At 32.6% G+C, this 13,236-nt stretch overlaps 1 protein-coding gene across 1 annotated transcript in view; it reads right to left on the reverse strand.

Moving 5' to 3' along the window:
* The window catches only part of LOC127542152 (probable E3 ubiquitin-protein ligase HERC6), a 65,250-nt gene that overhangs the window by 19,739 nt on the left and 32,275 nt on the right, over positions 1–13,236 (reverse strand). The window contains exons 13-17 of the mRNA XM_051967726.1: positions 11,932–12,086; positions 7,949–8,065; positions 5,349–5,456; positions 3,661–3,834; positions 246–389 (exon numbers count right to left, since the gene is read on the reverse strand). Coding sequence (XP_051823686.1) covers positions 246–389; positions 3,661–3,834; positions 5,349–5,456; positions 7,949–8,065; positions 11,932–12,086 — 698 coding nt within the window. The remainder of the gene's footprint in view (positions 1–245; positions 390–3,660; positions 3,835–5,348; positions 5,457–7,948; positions 8,066–11,931; positions 12,087–13,236) is intronic.

Consider the following 13,236-nt stretch of genomic DNA (forward strand, 5'->3'; position numbering starts at 1 on the left):
CTTCAATTTCCATAGCACTTAAACCAGAGGAGAAATATTTAGTGTTCATTTTCTCTCTGTGTGTGTCTGTTTCTTACTCTCGTTCTCTCTCTTTCTCTCTCTCTCTCTCTCTCTTTCTCTTTTGCACACACACACACACACACACACACAAACTTAACATTACCAATAGAACTGGTTTGGAAGTCAGAACAGTTAGATATTAGTGTTAAATAAGATACCCCAGAAATAAAGAAATTAAGGCTTACACTGGGAGGGAACCACATTAGGGAAGATTTTTCACAATACATAAACATCTCATATTTTGGGTGGATCATCTCTTTAAACACATCATGGAAAAATTCTTTTCTGACCCCTCCAAGGTCAAAACCAATTTCTTCAGTAAATGAGACCTGAGGAAAGAAAATGATTAGACACACTTTCAAATTCATAAATGATTTATACCTCTTGCAATATTCTTTAGCTTCCAACACACTAAATTTTAATAAATAGATATTCTTGTGTAGTTAAGTCTTCACTTAGCTTGAACAAAATTTAATGAGACAATTGAAGGAGAAAATTGGAACAGTATACATTTTTGTTTTTTATGGAGCTGGAACTTCACCTTTTTCATCTCTATAAATGATGACTAGCAAATAATGCTACCAAACTAATCTCTTTATAATAAAAGTAACAGTATCAACTTGATCCATGCTCCCCCAAGTGAAGAAGATATTATAGAACTATCCCTAATTTAAATTTTCCAATAGATTCTATACTCTCAAATGGAAATCATTCTTATGACTATACTTAAAAATGAGTAGCATAGTGTGCTAAATGAATTGTAGACTTTGACTATTAATTTACTTTTCAGATTTAATAAACCAAAGTACACAAATAAAAAAGAATTCATAAAAAAGTAGCCACATAATCCCATAAAATATTTCAAAAGTTATATTTTGATAGTCTGCACTTGAGTAGACCATGTTTCTATTAGATCAGAATAAGCAGATGATTCCACAAAATAATTCAGCCTTCAATTTGATCTAAGTCTATGACTAAGTAACCAAGCAAGAGAGCTCAGATCAAGCCTAAAGTTTGTTTCCTCCAAACACAAAACTGGGATTCAAAGCTTGCAAAACTCAGAACAAAAGGGCAAAGATCACAGACTTTGCTCCGATCAGATCACTTGGGTGCAAGGTTACAGGTCCCTCAGCTGAACCCCCCTGGAGATCCTTGAAGAAAAGAGCAATTAATAGTAAAGATAAAAACAGCAAGACCTCATAGGACATAAATCACACCATAAAAGGATCAGATATTACCCTCTAGATGTTCAAAGAGCCTCATCTAAACACAAAACCCCAATTTGAGGATTAAGTAGGATAGGATAAAAGGATAAAAACAGAAACAAACAAACAAAAAAAGAGCAATGAAAGCTTACCTAGGATACAAAATCAGAAGAATCAATTGATTTAAAAATATCAAAAAGTAAAATTTCAAAGAAAAATACAGCTTGGACACAAGTTCAAGTTCAATTCCTGTATGAAATAATGCAAGACTTTTTTTTAAAGCACTTAAATGATTTTGTAAAGGAAATCAAAGTACTGGAGGAAAAAATTAGAAAAGAAATGAGAGATTTGGGGGAATGATTTTGAAAGATTAGTACAAGAGGTATAAAACTATGCAACAGATTCCTTAAAAATTATCATGAACTACTTTTTTCAAAATTTTATTTTCCTTTTTTTTGTTTTTTTTTCCTTTTACAACATAACTAACATGAAAATGTGTTTCACATGACTGTTCGTGTATTTTTATATAAAATTGCTTTACTTTTCAATTAGGGGTGAAGGTAAGGAGGAAGGGAGACAATTTGGAACTCAAAAAAATTTAAATGAATATTACAAATTATTTCTATGTGTGATTTTGGGGGGGGGGTTTGAACTATTAGATAAAATATAAATAAATAAATAACTACTAGATAAAATATAAATAAATAAATAAATAAAATAAAAATAAATAAAAAATAAAATTATCATGGACCAAACATTAATTAATGATTTCATGAAATAACAAAAAAGAATTTAAAACCCTAGAAAATAAAAGGAAAAAATACATATGTGAGTATATGTATGAAAACATATAGAAACAACTTACCTGGAAAATAGATCAAGGAGAGATATTTTAAATCTGAAAATATATGATCAAAAAAGTCTGGACATATTTCAAGAATTGTCAAAGAAAACTGACAATCTATTAATATCAGAGAGCAAAATGAAAATATAATCTGTTGTTCACCTCCTGAAAGAACTCCAAAATGAAAACTCTCAGGAACAGTATAGCCCAAATTAGATCTTCCAGGTCAAAGAAAAGATATTGCAAGCAGCCAGAAAAAATAGAGAACTGACAAGCTAGGGTGAAGATCACATAGTTTTAGTCACTGTATTAAACACTAGGGATACTAAACTCTCAAATTGTGCTTAGGGGAAAGAATATACAAACAAGAGGGAAGATTAATTATAAAATTATGCTATTCACAATTAATTATATGTAATAATGCACCCTATATATTTTTGTGTTGTATTACATATTATTATTTTTAATATTTATTATTTCTAAAGTAATTTTATATATAATTTCATATACATGTTGCATATATTATATACATACATGTATACACACATCATATATATATATATATATATATACATATATATATATATACACACACATACACACACAATGTACTCCCAAATGAGAACACAAGAAAAACAAAACCCTTTATAAACATGTAATCAGTCAATCAAAACAAATGTCCATATTAGCCATGTCTAAGAAAAACTTATTTCATTTTGCATTCTCAGTCTTTTACCTCTATTAAGAGTGGGGTAGCACATATTAGTTCTTTGGAATCCTAATTGAGCACTATACTGATAAGAATTCAGCACAATTATAGTTATAATTAGTTATAATATATTAATATATATTATATGTGATATATTAACTTATACTATAGTTATAATTAGTTATATTTCATATCTTATTCACCCTTCCCCAATTTATGGATACCCTTTCAGATTCCCATTCTTTGATACATCAAAAAGTAAAAATAAAAACTATGGGAGAAGAATCAGGAGAAAAGTCATGCTTTCTAAATTGAAAAAAAAAATTAAAAATAAAAGTGAATAGGGTATATCTGAGGAGAGAGTAATAGTGTCAAAGGCTGAAGAGAGTTCTTGAAGGATGAGATTTGAGAAAAGGTTATTGGGCTTTAGGGGAATTGTTTCAGTTGAATGATGGGCCCAGAGGCTAAATTATAAAAGGTTTGGAAGAGAATAAGAAGTGGAGGCCTTTAGTGTAGGTAGCTTTCTGAAAGAAAATCTAGAAGATTAGGAAGATTCAGGGTTATGCCAGATCCAAACAGATAATGAAGCCAAAAACTAAAACTAGACTTTTCTTGTAGGATTGAAATGGGGCAGAATGTCTTTTCCCTTTATTCATATTAGGGCACCTTAAATAAATACTCTAGTCGTAGTTGTCATCTAAAATTCTGAGGAACCAAGAAAACTTCAAGATTGAGAATCTATAAAAATAGTGGCTAGAAATGACTTCTGAGAATACCAAGAAAAACCATGCTATCTGGAGATTTTCCTCCAGCTAAACCTCTGATTAGAAGGTACACTTTACCCATAATTCCTTCCTAAGATCGTTGTCTACAACTTTGCTTAATTGACGCAGGGTATCCTCAACCAGATGACTCCGTCTGACATTGAGTAGAAGTTGATGTGTTATGGCTAGTTCAGGTCTTTGGTTTAGTATATAGTCTGCAAGGCGATCACTTTCAGTTATACATATTGCAACCTAAAGAAAAACAGGTATTTTCTTTCAATTTTCTTTTTTCAATTACAACTCTCAATGATAGTTTCAACATTGTAATGAATTGGTTTAATTTATTGACAAATCACTTATTTTTCCTTGTACCTGTTTCCTCAGATGTAAAAAAAGGGGCTATACAATATGTGCTCAAAAATCCCTTTCATTTCTAAATCTTTGATTTTATATTTTACACTCATTACAGTCATGGGGATTCTGTCCCCAATCATTTAAAAATAAGAAGAAACATTATTCTGTATTCATTATTGAATATCAAAATAGCACAAGGAAGAATTGGTATACAGTAAAAATTTAAGATCATTCTACTTTGGTGTCTATTTTGGGCCTCCTGCTGTTAGTAAACAAAATTATCAAGGTAAAAATCTGGGTATTCAAATGTATAGTAATTATTCCTAGTTATTTTCAAAATATCCCAAGAATCTAAAAATTTCTAGTTCCTTTTTATGAATATTTGCTCATAAACTCAGTATATAAGTAGCCCACCAAAACAAATTATTTTATTTCTATATTATTAATTTTTCTTCCTTAAATTCCCTCAAAAATGCCAAAAGGATAAAAAGATGAATCATTTTCTGCTAAGATAGGTTTTTTAGATGACATACTAATGCAAATATAATTAGGTATGGTGAAAGTAATATCCTAAAACCCTGCACCATGCAAGCAAGGCTAGTTTTTTTTTTTTCTTCAAAGGCCATTCAAAAAGCTTCTTTAGACTTTCTGCCATGAAAGATGTCTTAGTAATAGATAAGTTGCCCAACTTCTCCATCCTCTCCAGCAAAATCCTCATGTTTCCATCAGATTAAATAATGATTAACAAATCTAATGGGAAACCATAGTAAGTATCTCATCCACCCCAGAAATATACAAAAAGTCAGCCAGAAACCCAGGGAACAATGGAAAGGTGTCCACTTCAGTGAAGTAAATACCAGTACTCTAGAGGGACGACATATAACTTATATGTGCTATGTCCTTGTAAGATTCTATTTCCTGAGGCAGAAAGAGCAGATGACTCCCTTGAGAAAGCCCCAGAGTGGAGACCTTGGAAACCTTAGGGAATTATGTTACAGCAGGAAATACCAATGTAATAAAGTAGTGATTAGGAAATCCCAGATAAAAGGGCTCTAGAGGAAACTTATAAGTCCCCTTTAAGGCTTCAACTCTCAAATATACCTGTGATAGAAGAGTCATTATCTATTACTCCTTTAAAAAAAAATTCTACTTGATTTTATTTTCATTTCACATCTGTCACTCCTAAGTAGTGCACTGATTCTTTTCCATCCACATCCATAATATGAATAGTGTTTTTATGAATATCCTTATTTCTGTTATTTTCTCTTGGGAAATAATTAATATAGCTTGTTCTCTTTAAACTTAAGAATTCATGTTTTGAATTACCTATTCATCTGAGAACACTGGTATGAACAATAGACATTTAGGAAATACATTTTGGTGATGATAGTAAAGAAAGTGGGCATACATACCTGATTATTTATTAATGAATTTAAACGCAGAATTTTAATTTTGGAAGGCAGATCAAAGATAAACGGAAAATGAACAAATATGGCAGGATTGTTAGCTTCATCTTCAGACTGCAAAAATTGAAGAGAAATTATATAGCTTATGAAAATTTGAAAAAACAGATTAGTCCCACCTTTTTCTTACCTTAAATCTTTTCCCCAAATCTATATTCTAGACTTGGGTTATATTCTAAATCAGGGGTTCTTAAACCAGGGCCCATGCATTTGTTTTATACTATATTTTGATGTAACTGGTTAATTTGTAATCTCACATAATGTATTTTGTGCATTTAAAATTAAATTATAAAGGACATATGAAGAAAGATGCTATTTGCATCCAGAGAAAGAACCAAAAAAAAAGAAGTTTGGAATAATTTTACATATATATGTATGTGTCCTGGGTAGGTAGGTGAGTGTTAACAGAGAAAGCCTGAAGAACAGAATAGGATTATAATATTCCCTCTGAGGTAAATAGGAAAGGCACTGATGGAATTACCTTAGCCTTAAATGAGCCTTTTGTTCTTTTTTTTAAATTATAGTAAGTTCATTTATTCATTTATTTATCTATTTATTTATTTGTTTGTTTTTGCTGAGGCGATTGGGGTTAAGTGACTTGCCTAGGATCACACAGCTAGGAAGTCTGAGACAAGATTTGAACTCAGGTCCTCCTGACTTCAGGGCTGATGCTCTACCCACTATGCAACCTAGCTGTCCCAGATTTATTTATTTTTAATACACATTGCTTTAAGAATCAAGTTGGAAGAGAAAAGTCAGAGCAAAAGGGAAAAACCATGGGACAGATTAAAAAAAAACAAAACAGAAAAAAGAAGTGAACATAGCACGTGTTGATTTACATTCAATCTCCTTCTTTCTTTTTCTGGATGCAGATGGCATTTTCTGTCCAAAGTCTATTGAGATTGCTTTGGATCACTGAACCAGTGAGAAGAACCAAGCTTTTCATAGTTGATCATCTCACATTCTTGCTGTTATTGTGTACAATGTATTCCTAGTTCTGCTTGTTTTTTTCAGCATCAATTCATGTAAATCTTTCCTGGCCTTTCTAAAATTAGCTTGTTCATCATTTTTTATAGAACAAAAATACTCCATTACTTTCATGTATCACAACTTGTTCAGCCACTCTCCAACTGATAGGCATCCAAACTTTTCCCACTTCTTTGCTACCACAAAAAAAAAACAAAAAAAACAAAACAAAACAAAACAAAACAAAAAATTGCTACAAACATTTTTGGACATGTGGATCCTTTCCCTTCCTTTATGATTTCCTTGGGATACAGACCCAGTAAGGGCACTTCTGGGTCAAAGCATAAGTTTTAGAGTTCTTTGGGCATAATTCCAGATTATTCTCCAGAATGGTTGGATCAGTTCACAACTCCACCAACAATGTATTAGGGTTCCAGTTTTCCCACATACCCTCCAACATTTATCTTTTCCTATCATCTTAGCCAATCTGAGCCTTTTTATCTTAAATAGGTCTTTTGATTACAGTCTTACCCCAGGTGGAGGTTTTTAGAAACCTTACCTTACAAATATTCAATACAAAAGACAAGTTATGATGTCAAACCCTAACGTAATATTTTTCCCATAAAACATCTGCCCATTGCTAAATCCCCTTTTAGCCTGCTGTGGCATCTTGCCTCATGGTATCTTTTTTCTCGTGCCCTCACTCTCCATCCCCTCATGACATCTTTCTCCTTGTTATAACTAACTCTTTTAGGGTACTAATTGGAAGTTTAGCCCTCCAATTAATGGTGTAATCCCTTTCCCTTATTATCCCCATTTGGGGCTAGTCTGTTAAACTTCTCTATGGATTTAGTCCTTCAGTCAATGGCATGCTCTTACTTGTTAGCATCTTTTCTTTAATGGCTTCTTCGTCTTCTTGATTAATTCTGAATTCCACTAAGGAACTTTTCTTTCTCCTTGTTAATTGTTAAAACTTCTTTCCTTGCTAACTCCTATGCTATTCACATAATAAATAGCAAAACTTTGTAATCTGTGATGGATGTCTTGTCATGATTGCTCCATGTCATGAACTTTCACATAATATTCTTTTTGCAATATTTTGCTCTCTAAATTTGCAGTTTCATTACAGTCATCTTTTTATGATACTATATAGAAATGCTTGTTTTATCCCATAAATTAAAGAATAAAGACAAAAATATTTTGAGAAGTCCATAAGTTTCACTGGAAGTTCAAAGGAACTTATGACATAAAAGTAGTTAAGAATCCCTGTTCTGGGTATTTCTAAAACCTGGAAGTGCTTGTTAGAAGACAGACACTAAATCTAGAAAGTATATAAAAGGCACACAAAATGAATCCTTTTCATGTACATTGCCTCTATCAATTCAATAATGTATCCAAAAAATGTTTAAGCCTTGGCTTATCAAAATCAAAAATCAAATAGCATAATAGAATAATTATAATTTTAAGAGTTCAGATCCATAGAGTAATGTGAACTCTGGGAGTCATTCACCCAGAGAACCTGACCTAAGTATGAGTCGGGGTGGTTGGTTACATGGATATTACATTGAACATGACATACTCACAGGTAGTATTTTGAAATAATGCCATTTTTCCAGGTCTTCCTCAAAATTAAACAGATGACAAAGTTCACCGATGTGGAATGTATTCTCTGGAACTTTAGATTTAGCCTTCTTGTTTACCTTAAACAGAACATATTTTCCTATGAGTGTATTTTTATGTTGAAAAACAATATAATTTAATTTTTAATGGGTTTTACTTAAATAATCAGGTTTAACCAATCTATTAGGTTTATTTTTCAATTTCATCATGTTTTTCACTGACCCTTTTGTTCTTTCATCATATTCGTGTATCCTTTCTCTCTCCCCTAATCAGTTAGCCATCCCTTATTGTTATTTGTCCTCCCTTCTTAAAGAAGACCATGACATCAGGGAGGGAATGCTATGATATGCAAATGAACTGGATTTAAATGAGGGAAGGCTGTGCAAGGTCATCAGCCCCACTTTCTCTTCCACGGTCACTTGAGTCTAGTGGTTAGATATAGATCAGGATGATTGGAAATTACCCTGGATGCAGTGGGAGATCTTGGCCTTTTTAAGCTAATAGGTCTCAGTTTGATTCCAATAACAAGGAACTATCCCTTATAACAAAGATTTAAAGAGGGGATAAAATCCAGCGAAATTAACCAACATATAAACTTTTCTGACAGTACTATTTTGTTCTGCATATTCCTAGCCTATAGCAATTAAAGTCCCATTCTGGGTCATCTCTTGGAAGTATGAATTTATATTAGCCTCCTATAATTTTTCTATTCATTTACATGTATTTCACCTGCTGTTTTCTATTTATTTACACCTATTTCACTGGATCATAGATGCAGACTTGCAAGAGAACTTAAAGGTCATTTAGTCCTCTTTGTTTTTTAGATGAGGAAAGAGACCCAGAAATTTGAAAAGAGTTGTCCAAGTTCACATAGACAGGAAATGCTACTTAGGATTTGAATTCAGATCCTCTGCTTCCAAATTCATTAATCTTTCTGAGACACCATACTGTTCCTCAGTTTGTGTAGTCCAGATTCCAGAGCCTGCTATGGTGAAGAGTGTGAAGCTACCAGATATAATTTCTAGGCTACCTTCTTGTATGACTCCAATGTGAATTGCATGCTAGCCAGAATTCGGATTAGAAATTTCAGCACCTGATATAAATTCAATAGTGGAAAGAGAGGCAGAAGGATAAATAATCCAAGTATCCTTTGTCAAGGTCTTTCTCCCCTTCTCTAAATCGGAGGTACAAAATTCAAAGGATCATAGGTATGGAATATAAAAATTCCATAAAGGATACCCACTTTTTAAAATGTTTATGTGTGAGTTTATAACTCAACTAATTTTATAAATGAAAAAACTGAGTTTCAAGGAATTTAACTAACTTGCCCAATGTCACAAAAGTAGTAAATGATACAAGTCAAACCTGAACCCATTACTTATCTCTGAATCAAATAAATAAGCATTCATTGTGCACTTACTATGTGCCAAGCATTCTCCTAAGCATTGGAAATATAAAGAAAAGCAAAAGAAACAATGTCTACCCTGCTCAGATTCTAATAGAATGTAACACACATGTTAACAAGCATGCAAACAAAATATATACAGGATAAGTTGGAAATAACCTTAGAAGGAAGAGACTAACCTCAAGAGAAACTGAGAAAGCCAGCAAAAGCCAGGACTTGACAGAAGTCAGGAAAGTCAGGAGGGAAAGATAAGGAGGAGAAACCTATAAATAATCTCTGCCTGGTCAAAAGGTATGGAGTTAGGAGATTTCTCATTCTTTTCTCAAGGATTTTAGCACTAGCTTCCTCTGTATTCCAACTCTGTCCTCATACTTGGAAATTTCAATAGACATTGATATTTCTTCAATGTAGGAGAGTTGGGAGATGTGCATGAACCAGAAAGGAGGCTAGTGTTTCTATGTCATAAAGAATGTGGAGGTAAGTAAAGTACAAGAAACTTGAAGAGGCAGAAAGGAGAAAAATTTAAAAGTTAAACAGAAGATTTTATATTTGATCTTAGAAGTAGTGAGGAGCCACTGGAGTTTAGTAAGAGATGACATGCTTAGACCTGTTTTTTAGGACAATCAATTTTTTAATAGTATTTTTTTCAAATTACATATAAAGACATTTTTACCATTCAATTTTTATATAAAATTTTTGAGTTTCAAATTTTTGCCCTCCCTCCTTCATCTCTTTAACCTGGCAAGCAATTTGATATATAATATATAATAATAATAAATATAATCTATGTCTATATATACATATATATGCAATTATATAAAACATACTTTTATATTAACAGGACAATCAGTTTCATTGCTGAGTGGAATGGGGAGAGACTTGAAGCAGGCTAAGGCAATAATGTGAAGTATAAGGTGATGAGGGCTTGCGCCAGTGTAGAGGTAAAGTCAGGAAAAAAAAAGGAAAGTATATATTAGAGATGTTTGGGAGTTAGTGTTTTGCAACAGACTGGGTATAAGAGGAATGAGAAATTGAATAATATCGAAGGTTGTGAGCCGGTGTTACTAGGAGGATAGTAGTGTCTTTTTCAATAATTCTCTATTCTCTGTTTCTATCTTTCTCTGTCTCTGTCTCCCTTTGTATCTCTGTTTTTCTGTTTCTATCTCTCTCTGTCTCTGTCTCCCTTTGTATCTCTGTCTTTCTGTCTCTATCTCTCTCTGTCTCTGTCTCTTTCTCTCTCTCCCCCTCTCTCCCCCACCTCTCTCTTCTCTCAATATATGTGTATATGTGTATATATCTATTTGTTTCCACATTCAGGATTAAATGACTTGCTCAGAGTCACGCATCTAATAAGTGTTTGAGGCTGAATGTGAGGCTTGTAATGACAAAGCAATTCCCTTATTGGCTCCTGGGACTCTACCTCAGAAAGACTGGCAACTAAGCCAGGAAGAGCTGCTTACTCTGCAACTTTCTTATTCTCTTTTTTCTTTCTCCAAAGTAACACTGACAAGGAGACTAAGTTTTGCCTTGATGGCCAAAAAACATGAACCTTGAGGGATGGAAAAGTGAAATACATCTTCAACACTCTCACGGTTTTGATGTTTTAAGCATTTTAAGGATCAATCTCCTAGGAATATATAATAAGACATATGTTAATGTATAATATTTTAAGTCTTGTCAATGAGCACTTATGACTTGTATTTTAAGTATTAATTTTATTGGAAGAAAAAATGGCTGTTCTATATTAAATATAAATATATATAAATACAAACAATAAATATAATTAAATATTTTTAAAAGTATATTACATACTATTCTAATCCCACTATTTGGTGAGGCCCTAGATATTAAACAATAACAACAACAACAAAACCCTAAACTTTAAGTCATTTTCCTAAAGGCTCTTAGATGGGAAGTATGCAGAAAAAGAGTTTTACTCCATTTTTTAGTAATCAGGAGCACCCAGGAACTTAAGGAGGACTGAGTACAAGCCAAAAAGACCCTTTAGTGGGAAAGGGAGACTCTGCCCCCAGATCTTTATTTGCCTATTGTTACACTGAAAAGAATGTCCAGGGAGAGTGCCTTATGTCTTAGGCTTCTGTGAAACAAAAACCACGAACTTGGAGAGTTCAAGAGATAGTAGAGGACAGAGGGATGCTATGGTACATGGGGCTACAAAAAAATCAGACATAACAATGACAAAAACGGGCTTTTGTGAATGCAAAAAGACCCATGGAACATAAGGAGAAAAGGTCTAGGAAGAAGGAAAATTTATGAGTAAAACAAATGGATTTCAGAGAGAACAATGGAAGGAATGTTCAGAACTGAATTGGTTCTTAGGAAAGGCAGGGCTGAGATTGATGGACATAAGAAAATGGTAATGGAGCCAGGGAAAGATTCAATGGATTTTTTTTTTTTTTTTTTTTTTGCTGAGGCTGCTTACAACTCTGAAAAATGGGAATTGGGGAAGGAACAAAGGAGAGTTTGTTAACTGTAGAATACTGGATTTATTCACCTTTTTCCAGTTTTCTTATACTTTACCTTGTAAAGCTTTTTCATCATTTCAAGGAGAGCTTTGTTATGATAATGGTCCTGGATATTGTTAGAACAAAATAGTATTTGAAAGCACATGGTTTGTTTAAGCAGCTCAATCAATGATTTGAAAGAGGATTTCTCCATTGATGCCCAACAATTCTCTGAAGAAAATAAAGATAATAAATACATACATGTATGGATATATATGTAACACATATACATAACACATACATACATGTTTATAAATGCACTGCATGCACATAGAAATATAGCATTTATATAGCACTTAAAGATTTACACAGTATTTTTCATGTTCTTCTTTCAGTCACCAATATCCCTATGTTGCTATTATAATCCTAATTTTACAGATGAGAAAATTTAAGTTGTGACTCATCCAAGCTCACACAGCAAGTAAGTGGCAAGACACAAACTCAGATTTTCTAGACTCTGAGTGCAATGTTCTAGCCATAGCTTCAAGCTTATTATATCCCCACTTTTTCTTCTTCTTTTGATCTATCACCAAACAACAGCCTACTTCTCTATCATTGACTCCTTCATAAGCTATTTTCCTCTTCTTATTCCATAAATGCATGTTTTTCTTGGGATTCTTTCTTCTAATTTTTTCTGTTTTCTCTACAATCTATCTCTGCCACCGCCTCAACTCCTCTTCTAAATGGATAACTCTCAAAGGTTGATTTCAAACTCCAATAGTTCCCAATCTCAGTTCTCCATTTCCAACTTGTTAGATATCTCTTCTCCAGTGTCCTTTTAACATATCAAACTTAATCTATCCAACTAAACTCATCACCATCCAGCTCTTCTTTTTAATTTCTTTATTTTTTTGAATGGGATGCTATGAGAGAACAATGGAGTTGGAATCAAAAGAGGTCTGCATTTGAATTCAACCTTTTATACTTATTAACTGTTTAACCTTTAAAAACTCCTAAATTTTCTGAGTTAATGTTTTTTTTCATTTACAAAAAAAGAGTAAAACCTGAAGATGCTATATCATAGGATTGATATGGGAATCAAATAATATTATTGAATCTAGAGCACTTTGTAAATCTTTAAAAACTGTATTAGTATCAACTGATTTTTTAAACTTTTTATTTGTGAAATAAAACAAGTACTTCTATAACATACTACAATAAAAAAGATGAACATGAAATTGCAAATCTATAATGGACAACTTGCTATTCATTTTAAACACATAATAAAGTTATCTAAGTTCAAAAGTACATTAAAATGAACTTTTTTCAAAAGTTACAAAATGTAATTATCTAATAAAACTCATTGACAGCTACATTTCTA

Source organism: Antechinus flavipes, chromosome 6, assembly GCF_016432865.1.
Source record: "Antechinus flavipes isolate AdamAnt ecotype Samford, QLD, Australia chromosome 6, AdamAnt_v2, whole genome shotgun sequence".
NCBI lineage: Eukaryota > Metazoa > Chordata > Mammalia > Dasyuromorphia > Dasyuridae > Antechinus > Antechinus flavipes.